Source organism: Capsicum annuum, chromosome 3 (assembly GCF_002878395.1).
Source record: "Capsicum annuum cultivar UCD-10X-F1 chromosome 3, UCD10Xv1.1, whole genome shotgun sequence".
Lineage (NCBI taxonomy): Eukaryota > Viridiplantae > Streptophyta > Magnoliopsida > Solanales > Solanaceae > Capsicum > Capsicum annuum.
Genome location: NC_061113.1, coordinates 89,699,401 through 89,723,973, shown reverse-complemented (window position 1 = coordinate 89,723,973; position 24,573 = coordinate 89,699,401). Strand labels below are relative to the sequence as shown.

Below are 24,573 nucleotides of genomic sequence, written 5' to 3'. Positions count from 1 at the left end.
CTTGAACCTCAACCATATCTCGTATGGTACCTCTGAGTGTAATTTTTGAAAATTATATATCTCATCTTTCAGTTGCATAAATTATATCAACAAAATTATCATCTTATTTGAATTCTTTAGACTTGTTAATTTCATCCGGAACTTCTTCAACCAATTTGTCCAACTTAATCAATTCTCAACTTCATTGATTGATGTATAATTTTCAATATATTCAGAAGATTCAACTAAATTCTTCAAGCTCACCTAATTTATCTATTAGTTTAGTAATCACAAATTTAGACCTCGAATCAATATTTTCTCTATCCCTCCAACATTAAAAGTTGCAAGATCTTGGACCCTTCAATGATGAAAAATAAAGAAGGAATAAGTGTTTAGTAAAATCTGCCACGATTATGAAATTTTAAAATCTAATATTTACTCCATATTAAATACATGGTAAATACCATCTATTGAAAGTCATTGAAGTTCAAGATGTTTTCAAACGCACCACAAATTCATGATTACATCAAATTTTTGCTTCAAAATAGAATCATTCTCTTGCATACAAAGCATACTCAAGTTAATTGATCTCATTGTGTGCTACAAGAAATTACATAAACATCAAAACAAATTAAACATAGAAGAAAAAATACAAAATCCCTAATAAAACAATAGATGAAGATGAATAAGTTTGGATTATACCTTTTCCGGATAGTTAATAGCAGAATTGTCCCTTCAAAGATTCAACTTTAAGTTTTCAAAGCTCAAATTTGAGCCTATTAATGAAAAGAATCAAGTAAAAGATCTTGATTCTTTCACCAATTTCATTGCTTGAGCACGTTTTGGGTTGATTGAAGATGAGGGAGAAGAGAAAAATTAGGATTCTTAAGAAGGAAGAAGGAATAAGGTTGAGTGTGGCCAAATTAGGATATGATAGTACTTGAATTTAGAATTGAATTTAATTTAAAAAAAAATAATAGCTCAAATTTAGTCATTAACACGTCTAGTTTTGGTGTATCAACACACACAATGTTTTGAGTTGCAAAGGGTTGAATAAAATCCACTTGAAAGTTGTTAAGGAGATACTTAAATGCTCATAAAGTTAAAGTACTAAAGTAAATTTGTCTGCTAAGTTTAGAGGTGATTTATTTTAGAAAAAAGTACACAAAATACACCAAAAAAATAAAAATAATTACATAGTACTACCCTCTCCCAAACTAATTATAATAATTATCCAGGCGGCCTAAAATTATTGCCCGAGTACCCCTTAAATCGACCCTAAATGATGGCGCTTCTTTTCATTTCAATTGTAGCCTTTTAATTTTAATTTTTTTATCTCCCAAACTTTCTTTCCATTTTTTAAATAAGATTCTCTTCCCTTTTTTATTCTTTTTATCATCTATACTAGATATGCATGACTTGTGCTAGCACAAGCCCAATATATATATTTTTTATTTTAATTTATGTGATGCAAATAGAATATAGATAATTAATTATTAAAATAATTTAAGTTTTTAATTATTATATATTATAATATTTTTTCTTGTATTTCAATTTAAGTGAAAATGATATAATTTCGAGAGCCAGTCAAATATTTTATATATTTAAATTTTTAAAATTATTACTTATATGATTTAAAATATTTTTTACATAATTTTTCAATAAGATCTAAATACTCTCTTCGTCCCAATTTATGCGGCAAAGATATAATTTTGGCAATCAATTAATTTTTAAAATATTTTTCTTAATTATTGTTATTTACAGTACTTTTTATTTCATTTTCAAATAATATATGTTGCTTTATATCTTTCTCTGTTCTGTCCTAATTTATATGACACTAATATAATTTTGATAGTCAATCAAATTTTTTATGTTGACATATCATTTTGTTATTCTTAATCTTCTAATACATAAATAACTTATAATAAGGGGTGTTATTGTAAAATCATCGTTTGAAGGACGACAATTTAGACAATTTAATTTAAAACATCAAGAGTTAATTTCGCATTTTATGTCTATTTGGTATTGTAAAATCATCATTTGAAGGACGATGATTTAATTTAAAACATCAAAAGTTAATTTCGCATTTTATATCTATTTTATTTTTTATTAAATATTATTTATTTTCTTAATACCTAGATGAATCATAATAATTAATTAAGAGAGATTGGTTATGTTAATCCAATAAAAATTAACATAATTTTATCATATCCAATAGTAATCATCGATAACTCACCGGAGTACTATATTAATTATATACGGGATGTTGTATTTTGCATATACAAAATATGATATTATTAAACACTATTGGATAGTGCATTATGTTTATCTCTCACAATAATAAATTTTTCTTATATATATTTCTTTATTTTTTTTTACTTGATACATATTGACCCAACATAAATCTTAAGAAAATATTCATTAGAAATTTATTTTATTAAATTAAATTTATTAATTTTATACTTTAAAAATTTAAAGTTAAGTTTAAATATTAGTATCTCTATATAAGAACAAAAATAATTTTAAAATTTAAATTTACTAAAATAAATAAGTAAAAAAAAAATTAACTTTGAATATGAAAGTCAATTAAAATAATAAAATTAATTTACTGTAAATATTTTGTTGCAATTAATTATGATAAAATTATTGTATTATTAAATTACTTAAATTTAAGATGTAATATTTTGCATATACAAAATATGATATTATTATACATTATTGGATAGTGCATTATGTTTATCTCTCACAATAATAAAATTTTATTATATATTTTTCTTTATTTCTTTTTTACTCGATACATATTGACCCAACACAAATCTTAAGAAAATATTCATTAAGAATTTATTTTATTAAATTTATTAATTTTGTACTTTAAAAATTTAAAGGTAAGTTTAAACATTAGTATTTGTATATAAGAAAAAAATAATTTTAAAATTTAAATTTACTAATGTAAATAAATAAATAAATAAATTTTGAATATAAAAGTCAATTAAAATAATAAAATTTATTTACTTTAAATATTTAGTTGCAATTAATTAAGATAAAATTATTATATTATTAAATAACTTAAATTTGAATAATTTAAATTAAATCTATGCAACTTGGAGGACAATCTTGTAAATAAATAGAATAAGTGACCTTTTTTTAAGGGAATGGTATGTAATTAAGTGAAAGATTGTGGGCATTTTTTAAAGTTATTAATAAGGTAAAACTAACATAGCACAAAAGACAAATCCTTTAAGCAGCTTTTTTTTATAAAAAGACAAAAATACCCTCATCTTTTCATGAAATTTTACCAAGCTGACATGTCAAAGTCAACTCTCTTAATATTATTATATTATCAAATTACTTAAATTTAAATAATTTAAATTAAATCTATGCAACTTGGAGGGAAATCTTGTAAATAAATAGAATAAGATGGCATTTTTTAATAGCATGGTGTGTAATTAAATGAAAGATTGTGGGCAATTTTTAAAGTTATTAACAAGGTACCACTAACATAGCACGAAAGACAAATCCTTTAAGAAACTTTTTCTTATAAAAAGACGAAAATACCCTCAGTCTTTCGTGAAATTCCACCAAGCTTACATATCGAAATCAGCTCTTCTTATATTTATATATAACTACAAGGTATATGCCCGTGTTAGCATAGGCCCAACATGAAGTATATTTTTAGATTGCCTATTGTGATTTATCATATTTTCTATGTAATTTTTAAATAATATATGTTATACCCTCTGTCTCAATTTATGTGTTGTTAATATAATTTTTTAGAGTTAACTAAATCTTTTATAGATATTTTTAAATATTCTAAATTATTAATTTTTGTGATTTATAATACCTTTTCTTCTATCCCAATTTCTGTAACAGTGATAAAATTTAGAGAGTCAACCAAATTTTTTTACATCTTTTTAATTATTTTAAATTGTTAATTGTTATGATTTATAATATTTTTATGTAATTCTCAAATATATAATAGGTTAAAATAGAAAGCAAAATAAATAAATATAAAAAAATATCGAAACATGAGTAAATATGTCGATCTGCTACCTATTTATCATCCTTTATAAGTGAGGTAATAAATCACAAATGTCAATCTAAGTGACACAATGCTTAGATAATCATAATAACTAATTAGAGGTGATATAATAAAATCACGATTGAAGCAGCGAAGCAGACATGTCTTAAATGATTTACAATGACTAATTAGAAGTGATATAACAAAATTACTATAAAAATATTTATGAAAAAAATTTAAGTGAGTCTCATGTAAGACGCCAAATTTTATGTTTATTTTATCTTTTTAATTAAATATTATTAATTTTTTAATACTTAGATGACTCATAATAATTAATTAGGAACGATATTTAGTAAAATTATAGTTGAAACAACTGAAATAGATATGTCATAAATGTCTATTTTTATTTTTAATTAAATATTATTAATTTTTTATTACATAAATGACTTATAATAACTAATTAGGGCGATATAATAAAATTACGGTTGAAGGACGTCAACTTAATTTAAAACATCAAGAGTTAATATATCATTTTATGTCTATTTTATCTTTTTTATAAAATATTATTAATTTTTTAAACCTAAGATGACACATAATAATTAATTAGGAGCGATATTTAGTAAAATTATAACTGAAGCAGCTGCAACAGACATGTCACAAGTGTCTTTTTTTCTTATTTTAATTAAATATTATTAATTTTATAATACATAAATAACTTATAATAATTAATTAGGAATAATATAGTAAAATCATAATTGAAGCAGAAACAAACATGTCATAAATGTCTATTTCTTAATTAAATATTATTAACTTGATATCTAGTAGCTTAATATAAACCTAGGTAATAATAAAAAATATTTACACCTAGCAAATATATGGAAGAATAGAGTATGACATCATTATAGCACTGATCTAGGTCTCAACTTGGAAGTTTAATTGGTCCCATCATATTTAATTGCATTTCAATGGTAGGACATGATTTGTAATTTAAGAGAAAAGAATGCACAATTTCTGAAGTTATTGATAAGGTCCAAACAACAAAGTCAAAAATGACAACCTTCTTTGCCAGGCTAATCTTGCAAAAGTTTTAAGAACCATAATAGCCTTAGACTTTTTACTTAATGTCATAAAGCTGACATGTTGAAGTGCCGTTTCTAATATATATAATATATCTAAATATGTGGTAGTGAATTGTGTGTTGTGTTGTTGTTTTTCTTTTCCTAATTTTTTGTCCTCTACTTTTTCATTATTTTATCTTTTTCTTTTCTTTTGAAGGATAAACATACAATTTAAAAATAAAATGTTAGTTAATTATTTTTAGACTAAAAACTTAAATAATTAACTATAATAATAAATGCATTTGTCGTGTTTTTATCTCTTTGTTACGTTTGGTTACATTTTCTATTTATTATTTCTATCTTTTTATTTTACTTTTTAAAATGAAAGATAAAATAAAATTCAAAGCTAAAAATATTATACAACTATTTTAGATTAATAAAAATATTCTTTTTATTATGCTGGAATGGTATCATTATGGACAGAATGGTCTCACTGAAAGATTGAAGCAGACATCAATAATACCATGATAGTATACAGATATACAATGATGGTATCATTACAGACTGAAGCAATCCCAATGATACCATGTGAGTATATATATACTGTGATGGTATCATAGAGGTCTAATTTAAAGATTGAAATAGACATCAATGACACCATGATAGTATATAAATATATTGTCATGATATTATTACGGACTCAAGCAAATTCAATGATACCATGTCATTATATATATATAGACACACACACACTATAATGGTATCATGGAGGTCTAACTGAAGAACTGAAGCAGACATCAATGATATCATGACAATATATAGATATATTGTCATGATATCATTACAAACTGAAGCAAATTTCAATGATTTCATGTGAGTATATATACTATGATGGTATTATAAAGATTTGACTGAAGGATTGAAGTAGACATCAATGATACCATGACATTATATAGATATATTGTGATCGTATTAGTAGGGACCGAAGCAAATTCAATGATACCATGTCATTATATATATAATGTGATGGTATCGTGGAGGTTTGATTGAAGGACTGAAGAAGACATCAATAATATCATGATAGTATATAGATATACTGTGATGGTATCATAGAGATCTGACTAAAGGATTGGAGTAGATATCAATGATACCATGACAGTGTATAGATATATTATGATGGTATTATTACGGATGAAGTAAACTCATTAATACCATATTAGTGTGTATATATATATATATATATATATATATTGTTATGATTTCATTGTGGACTGAAGTAATCTCAATGATACCATCTCAGTATATATGTATTGTGATGATATCATGGCGAGGCCATTAAGGATTGAGGCAGAAATCTATGATACCACGGCAGTATATAGATATGTTATGATGGTATCATTATTGACTGAAACAAATGAAAAAAATAGAAAAAAAAGAATCAAATAAAATTATTAAATAAATAAATAAATAAATAAAACAAAAATAATAACCAAAAAAAGAATGAAAAATGAAATTATCTGGTGGCGAAAAAATGCAAAATATTATGATTCGAGAAAAAAATGAAAAAGGAGAAAAAAAGAATAAAGAAATAAACAAAAAAATAAAAGGATAGAAACAAGAAATAAGAAAATTAAAAAAACAAAACAAAATAAATAATAAAAAATGAAAAATGAAAAGGATTAATAAAGGGAAAAAAAAGAGAGAAAAAATAAAAGCACAAAAATTTAAAAAAAAAAATAAGAAGTAGAGAATAAAAATAAAGAGTAAAGAAATAAATGTAAAAAAAAAAAAGAACAAGAAATAATATAATTCAAAAACAAAGAGAAAAAAAATAAAAAATGCAAAAATAAAAGTAACCAACAAAGGACAAAAAGAAAAAAATAAAAGAGGTAAAAAGGAAGCAAAGAAAAAAAATAAAGAAATAAAGAAATAAACGAGAAAACAAACAAAAGGGGTACATAAAATATGAGTTTGAATTAGATTATGGTGTAAAAAAATAAAAAATAAAATAATTTTACGAAAAAAATAAATGAATAAAGAAGCATAAAAAGAAAAAAAGAAAAGAAGAAAAGTAAAAAAGAAAAGATAGAGAATAAAAAGGAAAAGAATTAAAAGGGAGATAAATGTCTAAAACTACAACGGAAAAGGGTGTTTTATCTAATTAGTTAGGGGCATTTTATATAGGAAAATATTTAGTTGTAAATAGTTTGCTTGGACTGCTTATTGGGCAGATTGGACCGATAAATATGCGTAATGGTTCGACTTATCAGATATCGGTTTTTAACTATACTAATTCGTTAGTCAACTAGTAAGATATTGGTTGGTTCGATTCGGATTTGATAATTATCGGATGGCTAACGGGCAGTGTATTGGCTCAACCATTTCATGCTTCCTTCTTTCACTTTCACAATTTCATCCACCAATATATTATTGATCTCCCACAAAATCATTTTTCTTACTCTACTTAAGCTTATAATGCTGTAATTTAAGTCACAATAAAAAATACATAAAAGCTAAAATTTTGAGGGTGCATACTAATATTATCAAATATATACTTCAAGTATACATATTTATATATTAGACGTGAAGATTAGTTTAATATGGTGCAAACTCCAGACTAACGAACTAGTAGATCAGTAAGAAATTCAACTCGCAAATCATATCAATTCATATAAGTATGATGCCTGTGAGCTAGACAGTAAAACATGTAGCTCTCTTGTCATAATCGGAAGTCCAAAATAAAGAGTAAAATAACTTATTTTGGTTTGATCTTTAAGGAGCGATATTTTGATTTGATCAATTTTAGAGAGCGGTAGAATATTTAATAGAGCTTTAGGGTTAATAATAGATACTTTAAAGTATATAGCTAATGGTAAAATTAATAGTAATACTTCTTAACGAGTTAAGGGTTTACCCAAAAAGAAAATTGTGTAATCCATGTCCTCACCGATAAACTGTTAGCTATAAAATTTTAATCCATTTTCTAACCATTAATCCATTAATCCAATATCAATAAGCCAATAAGAAAATTTTGTCGTTGGCATATCAGTTATAGTTCGGTTTTGAACAACCCTACTAAGTTTGCTCCTATGGGGTATGGATGTACTTTTCTCTTTATTTTTTATTTACTTTCCCAAGAATATTTAATAAATAATATATTAATATAAAATAAATTAATTATAAAGGAAAAAGATGAAACGCACTCAATAGGATGATATTTGATAATCACCAAACAATTTTCATTTTACAGAAAAGCGATAAATATACTTCCGAACTATGATAAATAATAAATATATACTCTTCATCATATTTTGGGTACACATGCACCCCTACTGATAATAAAATGGTGCGTATATGCCTCTTACACTAATGGTAGGGCATATGTGTACTCAAAGTATGACAGAGGGTATATATGTATCATTAATCATAGTTCGAAGGTATATTTTTTCCTTTTTCATTTTAAATCTTTTTGTCCAAATAATTAACCCAAATACACTACCCACCCAATAAATCTATCAAATTTCATTTCAAATCAACTCGATCCGATCTCTATTTTTTGTTCCAAACTCAATATTCCCTTTATTTTTCTCTTAAATATGAACGTCGATAAAGATTAGTTGTTGTTGTTAGTTGGTGTTTACTGGTTAAAGGGAGTGGAGATTAGGCTGGAGATGGCTGAAGCTAGGGGTGTGTCGATGGTTCACCAATAGGGTATTTTCGATTCGATGGAGACGATGGCTATGTGGTGTTGATCGGTAGTGGGTATTGTTTTTTTGATGAAATTTTGCTGGAAATTAAAACATGTGGAGTTCAATTTATTTGTTGTTATTTTGGGGTGTTATGGGTTAATGATTTTTTTTTTTTTAAAATTGATAGTAGTGGGTGTTACTGTGTTTTGTGTCTATATCGTTATAGGGATGGAAAAAATGCGTATGTTAGATAGGCGCCTCTTGGGTTTTTATTAGGACCAAGTCGGATAGTTGTTTGGGTTAATTATTTGGTGATTATTTGAGAAAAAAATAAAATAAAAAAAGGACAAATATACCCCCAACCTATGATAAATGACACGTATATATCTTCTTTCATACTTTGGGTACACATATGGCTCTATCGTTAGTGTAAGAGACATATACGTACTATTTCATTAACGGTAGAAGTATATATATCCTCAAAATATAACAAAGAATATATACATATCATTTATTATAATTCGGAGGTATATGTATTCTTTTTCTGTTCATTTTACAACCGCCCCTTATGCAGCTTCATTTTTTATAAAAGAAACCACGAATATAATCATCATTAAATATCTAATTTAGACGGAGAGAGTGTGTGCATGTGCATGTGGTGATTCATTCGCTGGCATCTTGTCATTGGAACCTCAAAGACGTGATTTCTAGAGAAAAAAAGAACTAGAAATAGAATAAAAACGACCTCCTTCGTTTTTTCTGTTATCTCATCTCTTTCGATCCAAAAAGTAATTTTACTTTTCAAAACAGGAAAATCGTTTTGAATGGAGAAACTAAGAAAAGCATACGCCAAGCTTAAAGATTCTACAAAGGTTGGCTTAGCCAATGTCAAAAGCGAATTCAAGGTTTGCATATATACATGAAAAATATTTTGTATTCAAATCGCTCACGTACGCAAAATAAAAGCTCAATCAATGCGCATATTTAGATGGATGATCTTTTATTTCTTGTTTTCACATTGAAGGATTTAGACATTGCCATTGTTAAAGCAACAAATCACGTTGAGAGCCCTCCAAAAGAAAGGCATATTGCAAGTGAGTCTATTGAAACATTCCTGATCTCCAGAGTTATTTATATAATTCTTTCATGGAATAAACTGCATATCTTGTTGCTCATGAATTGAGGTAACTGGCACATTTTAGAGAAATTTCCTGTTCCATCTCGTCTGACTAAATGTATTTTCCTTCTTTTTTCAAATTCAAGATCTCTTGTTTGATAATGTTTATTTCTTTGTTTATGCTCTTTTAAATGGGTGGATACTAAGGTACCTTACCTTTGCCAATTCACCTCTGCCCCTTCTGCCAAATTCATATATTTGTGATTAACTATATGCATCCATAATGAGGCTTCAGTTGTGATATTGTTTGTATATAGAAAATTGAAGTTGATGATAATTTTCTCTGTCCTATATATTATGGTATGTTAAAAATATGGCTTTAATTGAAAAAAAAAAAAAAAGATGGTAAAATATGGTTGTAATTCTTAACATTCCAGAGATTCTTGTGGCAACATCGATTACAAGCCCACGAGCAGATGTTGCCTACTGCATTCATGCACTTTCTAGACGATTGTCAAAGACACGCAACTGGATTGTAAGTTTTCTGAGCTAATAACTAACTAGACTTTTCTTCCTTTGTGAATCTTTACAATGATAATTGTGCCTCAACCCTGAGCAAGTTGGTTGGCTACGTGAATCCTCACTGATCATGTCATTTATTTAGTTCATTTCGATCCAATATTATACAAAATAAAGATAAAAATAAAAAGTACTATACGACGTAGGAGTTAAAGTAATACGTACTAACATGACTAGAAGTTGTTCCTAACTTATTAGTATCAATGGCATTGGTCTTTTTGTTCCATTATTCCGTATTTTGCTAGGTTTGCATGAGGTATATTGAGACAACTACTCTGAGTGATTTTAACAAAGGATAAACAATTTTCAGGTTGTCATAAAGACACTGATTGTTATTCATAGAGTGTTGCGAGAAGGTGATCCTTCATCCAAGGAGGAGCTACTGCACTACTCTCAGAGAGGACAGATTTTTCAGCTATCAAACTTCAAGGATGACTCAAATCACCTTGGTAATCCTATTCTCTATCCAGTTTGTGTTTATAAGTAGGTGAAAAGCTGATATATAACCACAATGTCTGCGTCTTTAACACAGCTTGGGATTGCTCAGCATGGGTACGGACATATGCGCTATTTCTGGAGGAAAAACTTGAGTGCTTTAGGACATTGAAAAATGATATTGAGTCAGATAGATTGAGCAGAACTTCAGCTGGAATAAGCACGGTGCATTTTGTCTGTCATTCTTATTTTCTCGTTTCATGGAAGATACATAGTGAAAACAATGTACATAATCTGAGTTTGCATCAGGTGCATTGCAGAACTAGGCTTTTAAATGGCAAAGAACTTTCGGAACAACTCCCAGCATTACAGCAACTTCTGTACCGCTTGACTGGTTGCCAGGTAGGTAACAACGTCGGCTGTTTAGCCAAGCTAAACTTTGTTTTTTCAATTCTCTTGTATTTCATCTGTCAACATCTCTCCAAATATTCTTTCTGATCTGCGGTGAATTTTGCAGCCAGAAGTAGCAGCCTGCTATAACTGTCTCATTCAGTATGCCTTGGCTCTGGTACAGAGAATACACTTTTAACAGCTGAAGAAATGGACCATGCTGGAAACTTATGGTTTATTTTTGTTAGTTTATATAGACATGAATAAAACTAATTAATACTAACATCAATCATTTAGGGAGCAAAAACTTTCAATCAAAACCATTCGCAAAAGCTAGCCACTAAGGTGTGAGAGGCCAAGGCTATAAATAGTCCGCAACGGATCATAACAAACCACCACAGGTAGCTCTTTCCTAGGTAGCCCTTTTCGAGGAAGGTACCTCGACAGCTATGCGCTAGACATTACTAGCCCCGGTCGAACACAACCTTAGGAGAACCACACCTCAAAAGCTAGCTATCAACACTCTGTTTGGATGGTGGTTTGCTATGGTTTCATAGTGCACGGTACTGTATGGTATGTGTTAGAGTACGTGCCCTATTGATTATCTTATTTTCGCCTAACTGTTGCCTACCAATGGAACGGGTTGCCTGAAGTGTTCCAAGGAAGCAGTAAAACAGAAAGTAAAGAACACAAGGTGGAAAACACCCGGCTCAAAAGGTGTAAAAAAAAACACGACCTACACCTCTACAGGATTTAACCCCAACTTCACTAAATAACTCTGAGTCTCAACAACGACTGATTACAAAACTATTGTAACCAACAAATAGAAATTATAAACTCTAATTCCTTTAACTCAATGACTAGGAATTATAAACTCTAATTTATAACTACACACACACCTCCCAAGGTATGCGTTCCCAAATTCTCTGAGTTTTCCCCAACTCGAAGACTAGCTCCTAATTCATTTTATAACACACTGAAACTAATATTACATCAATAGTTCAAACACAATGAAAAACTCTAAAAATCAATGCTAAAACTCTTAGCTGGATTCTATACTTAGGACCAGGTTCTTCAATGTATTTCTTTAGTGATTGAGTAGTACTTCATGAAGTCAATCTGTCGATTGTGCTTTTCTGCTTTTTAAGTGCATAAATTATTCTGACTGGTTCATCTTCTATTTAAGCACAGCTCTTCAAAGAGTCATTCTTTATTTCAAACTCCTCCTTTAATCAGAACTCTCATTGCATAGAGTTCTACTTCAAGTGAGACTCTTTCTTTAATTCCAACTCGTGTCTCCTTAGCGTAGTAGTAAAACTCCAACTATTTAAATCAGCACATGTTAATTTATCAGAATCTTTCTCCTCCCACACATAGGACTCTTCAAGATATACTCAGAAGTAAAACTCCTTCTTCACGTGGGACTCCTTTTTCAACTCAACTTGTTTTCCCTTATCATTAAATGTTTGAATCAAATTCAACTTGTTATGTTCCCCACATAACCAGTAACTTGAGAATATTAGAATTAGGCTTTCTTATTTATTCCTATCTTGAAGCAATCTTGTCTGCATCTATCAGTGAAACTGGAAATCTACTTTCTTATGCGTGGACCAACTCAAGTAACATGTTTCATTCATGTGTCAGTTTGTCAATCATCAAAACTACATAGTACCCAAAAAATTCCCTCTTTTTGATGATGACAAACCTCTTGTCTTTGTGAATTCAACCATCTTCACCTATAGGCACTAAAGTATAAAACACTAGAATGAAAATAGTTAGTCAATGGGTTATAAACATTGCACAACCCTCTTATCTTCCCCCTTTTGACATCATCGAAAAATTATTTCAACGTAATTATATACTAGCCAAAGTGATTAGTTATGCTATTCATGGTCATTGGGGCTATCACCAAAACAATCAGACAAAGACTTGAGCCAACATACTAATGTATTTAAGAAAGCAAAACCATTAGTCAATTTGGCAGAGATAACCATTTCATTTAACTGTCAGAGTATATTCTACATTAAACCTAAGCTAGTATTGAACAAAGCAAAACAACTGAGCATTTAAAAAATATGGTATAAAAGTGGGACATGACTAAAAGTACGAATAGTGATGAGAAAGGAGGAATAGGTGATATCAACTGTGTCAATTGACGAATGACTTCAACATTTTCATCCCTCTTTTAATCAAGGTCAAGCTTCAAAGTCATGATCCAAGCCTGAAGTACCACTTATTCCACTTCATGACTGTCTTGTGCAGCTTCAAGTTCAGAATTTATCTCAGCTAAATCATCATTTTTTTTATTATTTTTTTTTGCAATGTGTGTTAGCCCTCCTTATTAAACCAAGCAGAGAAACATAATTTATCTGTTCAAAAATATACATTATTTTTTAAAAAGTCAAACCTAAACTAGGATTGAGAAATCCTAAAAGATCTGAGCCAATTAGGAACTAAAAGGAAGAGTATGTCCCTTTTCATACTTCAGAACATATGCTGCATGTGATTGATGATCAAGCTTGGCAAATCCATGGTAAAAACTGATATTTTGGTTGAGAGAGAAGAAGATACTTCTGGTGCAGGATTAAACACATTTATGCATAATCATTTGGCGAGAATTAAAGAAAATTTGGTCAACCAATTCGTCAGCATTACAGGACAAGGGAAGGATGAAGTGTGAGGAATGGAACAGGTGTGCTTAACTGTTTCAACTTAGACAGCCTATGCTTATGTCAGTGTAGAGCATACCTGATAAGAAGAACTTTGTGGTCACAATTGCTTGCTTGTACCTATTTTCTGCATAATCTAATATAAAATTAGGTTAGAAGAGTCAAAAAATCTGGAATTGGGACACACAACTAAATGTGCAAGACTAAATCGAATAACATTTTAGCTAATAAGATTTAAAAGAAAAATGGTTATTCTAGTCAATCATTGAGAGGAGTTCATGCAATTTTAATCATCCCCAAATCTAACCTATTCCTTTCAAAATGCTCTCTACTTAGTGTCTTTGATGCTTTTTTAGTCATTTAAGTAACCTACATAGTCAACATTTTTATAGCCCTCAAGAGTGAAATTACTTTCATTTGAATATCATAGTCTCAAGCCATTGATTCCCATGAGATATCTCAAGATTCTTATGACAACACCAATTCTTATGAATTACCAACAAAATTATCATCATCTTGTGTTGGTGTTATTGATGCATCAATTTCTTGATTTGTTGTTCCCCTTGTCAATATGCCCTCAGTCTATACAATAGTTGAACCAGGTGGTACAATATGTTCCTGTGCATGCTCATCAGTTTTACTGTCATCCTCTTTTTTTTTGCTATCTCCAAACAATTCATTCCCCCTTTGAATGTGGTGACTGAAAGAAACTTTATTTGCTTTCAGTCTTATATCTTGAGCAAGCTTTATCCATGTACAAATTTTTCTTGCCTCTTTTCACTCTCACCTGCAAAACAAATTAAGGGTTAACTTTAGGCACCCAGACAAGCTTGGGTCCTTTCTTATGAGAAAAAGGATATATGAGATTCCTTCTAGCCCATTAAGGCAACAGGTTATGTGACCTGTTTATCTGACTAGATTTGACCTTCTTATTAGCTTGTGCGAACATAGAATTAGATTTTTTTGCTATTCTTATGCTTCTTGATCTGCTTTTTGCTACAACTGGACATTCAGTGGTTGGATGCCCCTGGTTACCACAAATATAACACAGATCTTTAATAGCACTAGAACTTTTATAAAGCCCAACCCAACCTTTTCATTGTGATTTCTTTGACCTAACTTATGAATAATTCTTGAAGAATGTGTCCATCTATTAGTTCTTTCAAGATCAAGTTTCAATTTAGAAATTTCTTGACTCAATTGACTAACTTTTTCTTTTTCACAAAAGTATTCATGTTTAATCTTAGTCAATTCTAACTCAATTTTTCTTGTTCCTCACTTTTGACCTTTTTTTCTTTTTCAGAAAGAGTCAATTTCAAGATTTCAGATTTGAGGGTCAGGTTTGATGAATCAAGTCTGCTAACCTATTCCTTAAGAGTGCAGTTTTCCTTTTCAATAGTGTTCTTACAAGTTTCTAGATCAATAAAATCAAACATAAACTTGCAAGATTATTAAATAACGCATCCCTATCAGAAGTTAATTCTTGGAAATCATCAATTAGAGCACTTATTAAGGAAATAAGTTTTGTTTTAGAAAACAAATGTAACTTTTTTTAAGTTCAAGTATACTTACCTCAGAAGCATTATCTTCTTCCTCCAAGTCTGAATCTCTAAGAGCCATGAGTGCTGTTTCATCAACTTCATCATCATCTGAGTTAGATCCCCAAGCTGCTACCATTGCATATTCTTCCCTCTTTCTGGTTTTTTCTTTTAATTCCTTTTCAGCCCTTTCCTTTCTCCATTCTATTTCTTAAATAGGATAACCCCTGATCTGATGATCAGTCTTACCACACTTGTAGCATCCATTTGGATTGTCATTAGACCATTTCTTGATACTTATTCCCTCCTTCTTTTTAAAGAATTTGCTGAAGTTCTTAGCTATAAAGGAAACTTGTTTTTCATCAAGTTCAATTTCTTCATTACTATCGGATGCCTTCAGAGCTAAGGTATCCTCAAGGGTTACTAGCTCTTTAGTTCCATCAATTTCCATTTCATAAGTTGTCAAATTCCCTACTAGTTCATCTAGTGTCATACCTGTGAGATCCTTATTTGCCTCCCTAATGGCAGTCACTTTAACATTCCATTTTGATTTTGGTAGCACCCTCAATACCTTTTTAACTTGTTTTTCAACAGTAATGACTTTTCCCAAAGAAGTCAACTCATTTGTCAAGGCAGTAAGCCTTGTCATCATTTCATGCAAGGTTTCATTCTTCTTCATCTTAAAAGTTGCGTATTCAGTAAAGAGAAGAGCAATCCTAAATTTTCTTACTTGAGAGGTACCCTCATGTGCATTGACCAGTGCATCCCAGATTTTCTTAGCAGTGGTACAGTTTGACACTCTGTTGTATTCAGCTAGTCCTAGTCCACAGACTAAGATATTCTTAGCCTTAGCATTTTTCTTTAATGCCACTAAGTCATCAGCTGTAAATCACTTCTTACCTTCTTGACCTGTTCACCATCTTCTAACTTCATTGGAATAGTAGGACCATCAGTGATCCTGTCCCATAACTCATAGTCTTCCCTTTGAATGAACGTTTCCATCCTAGCTTTCCACCAAATGAAGTGAGAACCATCAAAGAGTGGAGGTCTAATAATGGAATGACCTTTACTGTGACCAGTAGGTGGTGCGGAATTCATCATATTGATCTTTGTCTTAAGTGCTAGCCCTTTTTAAGACAACCTCTCTCTGATACCACTTGTTAGAGTACGTGCCCTACTGATTATCTTATTTTCCCCTAACTGTTTTCCTATGCGTGGACCAGCTCAAGTAACATGTTTCATTCATGTGTCAGTTTGTCAATCATCAAAACTACATAGTACCCAACAGTATGGTATTATACTGTACACTATAGTACAATACCATATTTGGATAGACTGTATCGTAACTGGTAAGTTTACTAATATACCCTTAATTATTATAAGTTTTAAATTTATCAGTAATTATTAGTAAAAATAATTTTCTTCCTACTAATTTGCCATAAATTATGTCATGTAGATATATTAAGTTGTTAAATTCATGTAAATTCTAACAAAGTCAATAAAAGAATAGATCAAAATAAATATAACCAGATTCATTTTTTATAGTAACCAATGTTATTTCTTTTTGGTGTTTTGAGACATGATACCAACGACAAGTATAAAGTTTGAATACATCTCTTGTATATGCTATATGTATGTTCGGTATTGAATTTTAAACAATATTTTTAGGAAAATAAATTTTTTCTTACTTATTTTCTTGTTTTCGTCACACAAGTAGAAAAATATTTTCTAAAAGCATTTGTATATATTTAATACAAAATAATGAAAACAAATATGATAAAAGGGGCGGGATAAGAAAAAATTTAACATTTTTTTTTTAAATTAAGGGATGCGAGTAGTGGAGTAGGAGGTCGGGGTAGGGCCTGGGGTAAAAAAAAAAGTTTAAATTTTTTTTAAAAAAAATAATTTTTTCGTTGGGGAAAAGTTATTATATATATTAATTTTTTTTTTTTTTTTTTTTTTGGGGGGGGGGGGGGGGGGGCAGGGGGGTAGCTGGAAGGGGTAGGGTGATGTAAGAAAATTTTCTTAAAAGTTTTAAAAAATAAATTTTAAAACTAAAAAGAAAATTGGTGGGGGAAGGGGTAGTAGGTAGGGGGAGAGGGTTGGGGGTAAGAAAATGTTTTTGAATTTTTTTTAAAAAAAATAAATTGGGGTGGGAGTTTGGCAGGGGGTGGGGTCGGGTCGAGGTAGGGAGTGGGATAAGCAAAAAGAAAAAATTGAGAGGGGGTTGAAAGGTTGGTGGGGTGGGGGTAGGAGGTGGAGTTAAATAATGTAAGGTAAAGGATATTATACAATATTAAGTAAGGGCATAATTGAAAAAAACAAAAAGCGAACCATGGGATAGGATTTTCATGGTTATCAAACCATGAAACTAAACTATACCATACAATACATTTTAAGAAACAACCAACACAAATATGTTCTCTTAGTAACTATACGATACCATACTACGGAAACCCACTATCCAAACATAGTGTGAGGTGGGAAAGTCATGGCTATAAATACCCATACCACTACTTTGTAGTACCAATGTGGGACTTTTTGCAATGGATCATAACAATTTATTTAGGTACAAGGCTAATATAGAAAAATTTAGTTGAGACTTTAAAAACTCTGCATCATGAAGTGCTTCTAACTGGATGTTGGACGATCACTCAGCTTGGTTACTACTAATTGAGATCAATTGTGAGGCATGTCTAGGATGCCAATGACCTGACGGTTTGAAAATGTGGTAGCCCTTTGTTGTTCGGATAATTGAATTGATATTCGTTATACAGTTGGGTTCTCGCTTATCTCATCAGCATGGTTTGAGCTCTTCAGTTTAAGCAAGCATGAAACATAAGAAGCTATAGGGACCTTGGTAATCACCATTAAACAAAACTTTCAGAACATTGGGATAACTACGAATTGTTTTTTTGCCGAGACCTGCCTGTTTGCAACAAAATTAATAGCGACAAAAATAAATTGTAATCACAAATAAAATACGAGGAAATAGGAATTTTATTGATAAACGATATGGGTATAATGTTGTTCCTCCCTTGATTCTTCTCTATTCATTTTCTCCGTGATTCGAGGGTCGTTAGTAGCGTATTTCTCGAATGTATTAAGATTTAGATATGAATTTTCTCCGTAATTCTGTTAGGGTTTTTGCTTTTACTATATTTAAGTTTTACTTTTTCTTAGAAGGAAAATAAAAGTTACTATAATTACTTTTACTTTTTCTGAAAGAAAAAATATAATTCTTTTTCGTATTTGGCTAACTTTTTTCTTGGAGGAAAGGTTTTGGACATCCTTCTCATATCATAACAACAATAACATCCACAATATAGTCTTTTAAGAGTTTCGTTTAGGGAGAGATTTTCTCTTCCAATAAGTTTTAGTATTTTCAATTTTATTTTTAATACGTAGGTCGTTTGGTCAAACCATATCCAATAATATATTTTTAGTTTAATTTTTCATGTGTCGTCTGATTTATCGTCTTATGGTTTGCAAATTAAAAGTTTCTGCATGATGCCTTCTCGATTTCGAACCCAATAAGTGGTATCAGAGCTTAATGTTCAATGATCCACTGGTGTGGTGAGACAAGATTAAACAGGTTCAAAGTGGTTTCAAAATCAAGCTGTAACAATTTGGATGATAATGAAGATTTTTGTCAAACTATAAGTGGAGAAAAAATTTCAAACAAAATTTCAACAATCCTGCTGCTTATCCATCTTTAAAACAAAAATTAATTTTCAATCCATGTTTATGGGCTTCAATTTTCAACCTATACTTGCTTAAACGCTTGGTCTCCTTTCAACTCGTACATTTATTTTTAACGTATGAGCTCCACTCTTAACTTGTGCTTACTTTCAATGCACAAGGCTTCGTTTTCAATCTTATCAACCCGTGCTTCTATTTTTAATGCATAGGACTCCAATTTTAACTCATATTAATTTTTAATCATGGTAAGCAGCAGTGATATATGAAAAATATATATGAAGAAGGAAGATCATGCACAAGAAGAAGGAAGATCAAGTATATTTTGAAGAAAATCAAGCCAAAAAGGGGAGATTTGTTAGGGTTTTTGCCCTAATTTTCTTACTATATTTACGTTTTACTTTTTCTTAGAAGGAAAATAAAAGTTACCATAATTAATTTTACTTTTCCTGAAAGAAAAAATATAATTCTTTTCCATATTTGACTAACCTCTTTTTTGGAGGAAAGGTTTTGGACATCTATAAACAGAAGACCCCCCTTCTCATACCATAACAACAATAGCATCTACAATGTAGTCTTTTAAGAGTTTCGTTTAGGGGGAGATTTTCTCTCCCAATAGGTTTTAGTATTTTCAGTTTTATTTTTAATATTTAGACCGTTTGGTCAAACCATATCCAATAATATATTTTTAGTTTAATTTTTCATGTGTCGTCTGATTTATCGTCTTATGGTTTGCAAACTAAAAGCTTCTGCATGACGCCCTCTCGAGGGTCGTTAGTAGCGTATTTCTCAAATGTAAGATTTAGATATGAATTTTTTCCGTAATTCGAGGGTCGTTAGTGGCGTATTGGAATATTTAGATTTAATCTCCGAAGAGTTGATATATTTGATTGTCAAGAAGAGGTGGTTTTGATCTCTTTATGAATACGAGATATCTCTTTTAAGGGAATATTTATCCTTTATATAGGCGTAATTTAGTGTTTGTGGGATTAGCCTCCAAGCTAGATTTAAGTAAAGTAGCTTTCAAGAACTTTAACAAAAATTGGATTCTTTAGAGTCCACAAAATTTTGATGTCTACAAGTACCCCTACTACTTCAAGGCTTCTCGGAGTGTAGACTTGATGAAACTCAAAGACGAGTCTTGAAGTACCTATAGAGCTTCCATCTTCACGATTTTAGCAGCTACTGATTTGCATATATGATTTATGAGAGAAAGATGAAGGGGACATTTGGTCTCATTGGGCGTGTTAATATTTTGCAACAGATTTTATAGTGACAGAAATAAATTGCAATCACAAATAAAATATGAGGAAACAAGAATTTTATTGATAAATGATATGGGTAAAATTCTGTTCTCCCTTAATTTTGAGGATCATTAGTAGCGTATTTCTTGAATGTAGGAAGATTTGGATATGAATTTCTCCATAACATTGTAATCACAAATAAAATATAAGGAAAATAAGAATTTTATTGATAAACGATATGGGTACAATTCTGTTCTCCCTTGATTTTAAGGGTCATTAGTAGTGTATTTCTCGAATATAGGAAGATTTGAATATGAATTTCTCCGTAATTCGAGGATTGCTAGTGCCGTATTTCTCATGAAGGGGCCATTAATAGCGTATTTCTCGAATGTCGGAAGATTTGGATATGAATTTTCTCCGCAATTTGAGGGCCGTTAGTAGAGTATTTCTCATTAAAGTAGGGTTTGTGGATATTCTTGATATATTTGATTACCAAGAAGAAATGGTTTTGATCTCTTTATGAATATCTCATTAATTTAGTGAGATATTGGATATGTCTCTTTAAGTAATATTTGACCTTTTGTATAGGCATAATTTAGGAGATGGTTTTGATCTCTTTATGAATATCTCATTAATTTTGTGAGATAGTGGAGATGTCTCTTTAAGTAATATTTGATCTTTTGTATAGGCGTAATTTAGGAATTTGAGAGTACCTCCAAGCTAGATTTAGGGTACAGTAGCGTCCAAGAACTCTTAACAGAAATTGAATTAGGAGTAGCGTCCAAGAACTTTAACAGAAATTGGATTCTTTAAAACCCACAAAATTTCGATGTATACACTGCCCAATGTATGGATAAATGATAAAACTTTATCCAGAGCGTATGTAGATGATAGCAAAACTTCCTAAAGCTGTACAAGCACGTCTCCAGATAAGGGTAAACGACTCTATAAAGTAGAAAAGCAAAGCTCTACTGACACCAAATTCTTAAATACCCTAGAGGAATGTGTTACAAAATGCATGAAAATTTAATCCTCAGGCAAGTTAAAGTTCAGAGATTAACAAAATTTTGTTAGAATGTGTGATACTATTGAGGCGGAATATAATGGGATTAGCTGAATTTTATTCTTAAAACAGATATAATCATGTTATTCAATCTTATGATCCCCATTGTTCTGCAGGTGTTGAGGGAAAGTTTCAAGATCTATTGTGCAATCAACGATGTGATAATCAGTCTTGTCGACTTTGTATGATCTTCCTCGTCTCTTTGAACTATCTAGCCCACCAACCACTGCGCTCTATTTTTGTCCTTTTGAACTCTATTTGCTACTTCAACTTCCTGCAGTTTTTCGAGATGTCAAAGCATGACGCTATAAAAGCTCTCAGCATATATAAAAGAGCTGGGCAACAGGTTGATAAATTCATTTTCTTACAATCCTTTATTTCTTACCGAAATGGTATAAGATATCTAAATTTATGATCTAAAGTAATTTTTCTTTTTTGTTTTCCCACTTCTGTAGGCTGAACATCTCGCTCATTTTTATGACTTATGCAGAGGCTTAGATGTAGCTCGAACCTTTCAGTTTCCTACATTGAAACAGGTCTCTCTCGCGTCCTTTTAGATAATGAACAAGGATCAACAATCAAGTTTATTTTGTTCTTTGATTTGCAGCCTCCTGCATCATTTCTGGAAACCATGGAGGAATACATTAGGGAAGCACCTCAAATGGGTTCCATGCCAAATAATAGGCTGGTGAGAACTTGAAAGAAATCATGGATTCAGTGATTTAGCTATTAATATCCTTATTTACTTTTGGTGAAAATTCTCTCTGAATCACAATCACTAACCTAATAAAAATTTCAAAACACTTATATTACTGTGTCATGACTCTTTATGCATTGGAATTGCTTGTCGAAAGGTACATGGGGTAACTAGTAAAGTCGTCGTCATGTGACCAGGAGGTCACGGGTTAAAGTCTTGGAAACAGCCTCTAGTAGAAATGAAAAGTAAGGCTGCGTACAATAGACCCTTGTGATCGGGTCCTTCCTCGAATCCTAAGCATAGCAGAAGCTTTAGGGCGCCGGGCTGCCCTTTTTAAATTGCTCCTCAGGAGGGAACTAAAGAAAAGAAATTAAGAAAAGAGCGATACAAAAACTACAACTTCATCTGCGAAAGCAGATATATTTTTCGGATGAAAATTTCACAATCATCTATTCACATTTCCCTTCGTCCTTTGGTTCCAATCATCTAAAGTTTCACGCCCACAAAAGTGACGGCTTCACCGAATTGGTCACATATAGGTGAAACTTAGCTTCTTGTAATGTATGTGTTAGTGGCTTGAATGGAGTTTTTCCTCTGTTATCTGCAGGAGTATCAAGAAACCAAGCAGAAACCTGAAAAGCTCGAAGAACCTTTCCCCAAGTTAAGTGAAAACAAAGTTGAAGAAGCTAAAAATAGTATAGAGAAACAGGCTGAAGCACAAGAGGAAGCACTGCCGAAAAAAGAAGAAACACCACCACTGATATCAAGAGAAGAGCCTGCTGATCTGCTGGTACGCAATTTCTCTTTCTGATGGTATAAGACGAAAAACTAAGATAGTCAGACCATTGTTGTTTAGCCTCAAACCTTTGGATTCACTGAGGGCTGATTGGATCTTTGTTCATGGCCCTATTCCTTTTTCCACGAGTACTAGTCTTACTCGGAACATAGTCATTCTTAGAATTTTAAGCTTTATGAAATTTGTGGACAGGGCTTGAATCAACTGGATCCAAAAGTTGCAGAATTGGAGGAAAGAAATGCATTAGCTCTTGCAATCATTCCACCTGGTATACATGCAACTTCTCTACAGCAAGAGGATGATTCTATTATTGCAATTTAGCTCATTAGAGGATCTCAGAGTGTCATGCTAATGTTGAGTTGATGCATTTGAAATATCATACAGGCAAAGAAAATCCATCAGCTAATAATCGAGCGATTGACACAGGAAAAACATCAGGATGGGAATTGGCTCTTCTAACAGCACCAAGTAACAATAGAAGCAAAATCATATCGGATAAAGAATTGGTATGTCCTCTTAATTTGATGTTTCAATACATGATTTTTTAAATTTTAATAAGCACGGTTGTTATTACTTCAGATGTTTTTTTTGACAATTTTTTTTTATAACCATGGTGTCCGAGCCAGCTTAAGCGCACCTTGACCAATTCCACGAGATGTCTGCCACCTCCCACCAGCAACAGGTACTTGATAACTCTGTCCACCAAGGCGAGAACAGATGGGAAGACATCACCTCGTGTTTGTCTCTGTTGGGAATGGAACCCGAGACCTCATGGTGCTCAACCCAACTTCATTAAACCACTAGGTCACACCCTTGGGTGCTGGTTTTTTGACAATTTGATCACATAATTTGTTAAGAAATCAAAAGGCAATTCATAATTATGCTACACTCCCAGAACTATGTGCATTGATTTAATGGCAACTTTACCATGGTCTTTTATCAGGCCGGGGGATTCGACAAGCTATTACTTGACAGCTTGTATGAAGATGATTCAGCCAGGAGGCAAATACAGCTGCAACAGGCAGGCTATAGTGCAAGGTATGGATATGAAATGCTTGGACAGAGTTCAGTCAATCACGATGACCCCTTTGCAATGTCAAACCACATTGCCCCTCAAACAAGCATACACATGATGATGGCACAGCAGCAGCAACAACAAATGATGCAACAGCAGCCGATGAAGCAACAACAACACGTGATGTTGCAGCAGCAACGGCCACAACAAAATATGTTGATGGTACATCAGCAATATCAAGGCCAATATTCTCAACAAACGTGGTACATAGGATCTTCCAACCCATTCGGAGATCCCTTCGGTTATCCACAAAGTGCCATGCCACCACGGGGAAACCGTCCATTGATTTAGAGGTTTTCCTCAGTAAGAATACTATATTCTTTCATTCTTTTTGGCTAGAAGAATCCCATTCTTCTCCAAAAGATAATACAACTAACCAGTATTGTTCTCCTTTTCATTTATTATTACATTCACTTGTGTGGTGAATTTGTTAATGTGTGTATATGTATATCTATAGACTAGCAACTTGACGCTCTCTGTCAACCACTCTGTTAGCTTCTTCTTTTTTTGTTCCCTTTAGTTTCATC

General features: G+C 31.2%; 1 protein-coding gene across 6 annotated transcripts; it reads left to right on the top strand.

The window, feature by feature from the left end:
* The first annotated feature begins 9,414 nt into the window (after nucleotides 1-9,414).
* On the top strand, nucleotides 9,415-24,437 carry LOC107863677 (putative clathrin assembly protein At5g57200). 6 transcript variants are annotated; one of them, XM_016709718.2, is made up of 15 exons: nucleotides 9,421-9,649; nucleotides 9,769-9,838; nucleotides 10,299-10,396; nucleotides 10,751-10,889; nucleotides 10,973-11,100; nucleotides 11,185-11,277; nucleotides 21,595-21,660; nucleotides 21,759-21,824; nucleotides 21,934-22,014; nucleotides 22,086-22,166; nucleotides 22,783-22,965; nucleotides 23,164-23,239; nucleotides 23,356-23,477; nucleotides 23,598-23,653; nucleotides 23,915-24,437. In XM_016709718.2, the coding sequence occupies exons 1-15, from the start codon at nucleotides 9,569-9,571 to the stop codon at nucleotides 24,102-24,104; spliced, it is 1,530 nt and encodes a 509-aa protein (XP_016565204.1). In that variant the 5' UTR covers nucleotides 9,421-9,568; the 3' UTR covers nucleotides 24,105-24,437. The 6 variants fall into 6 exon arrangements, with proteins under 6 accessions (XP_047264114.1, XP_047264112.1, XP_047264113.1 ...); XM_047408158.1 differs by having other exon boundaries at nucleotides 9,415-9,649; nucleotides 21,969-22,166; nucleotides 23,398-23,477; XM_047408157.1 differs by having other exon boundaries at nucleotides 9,419-9,649; nucleotides 21,969-22,166.
* Nucleotides 24,438-24,573: the final 136 nt, after the last annotated feature.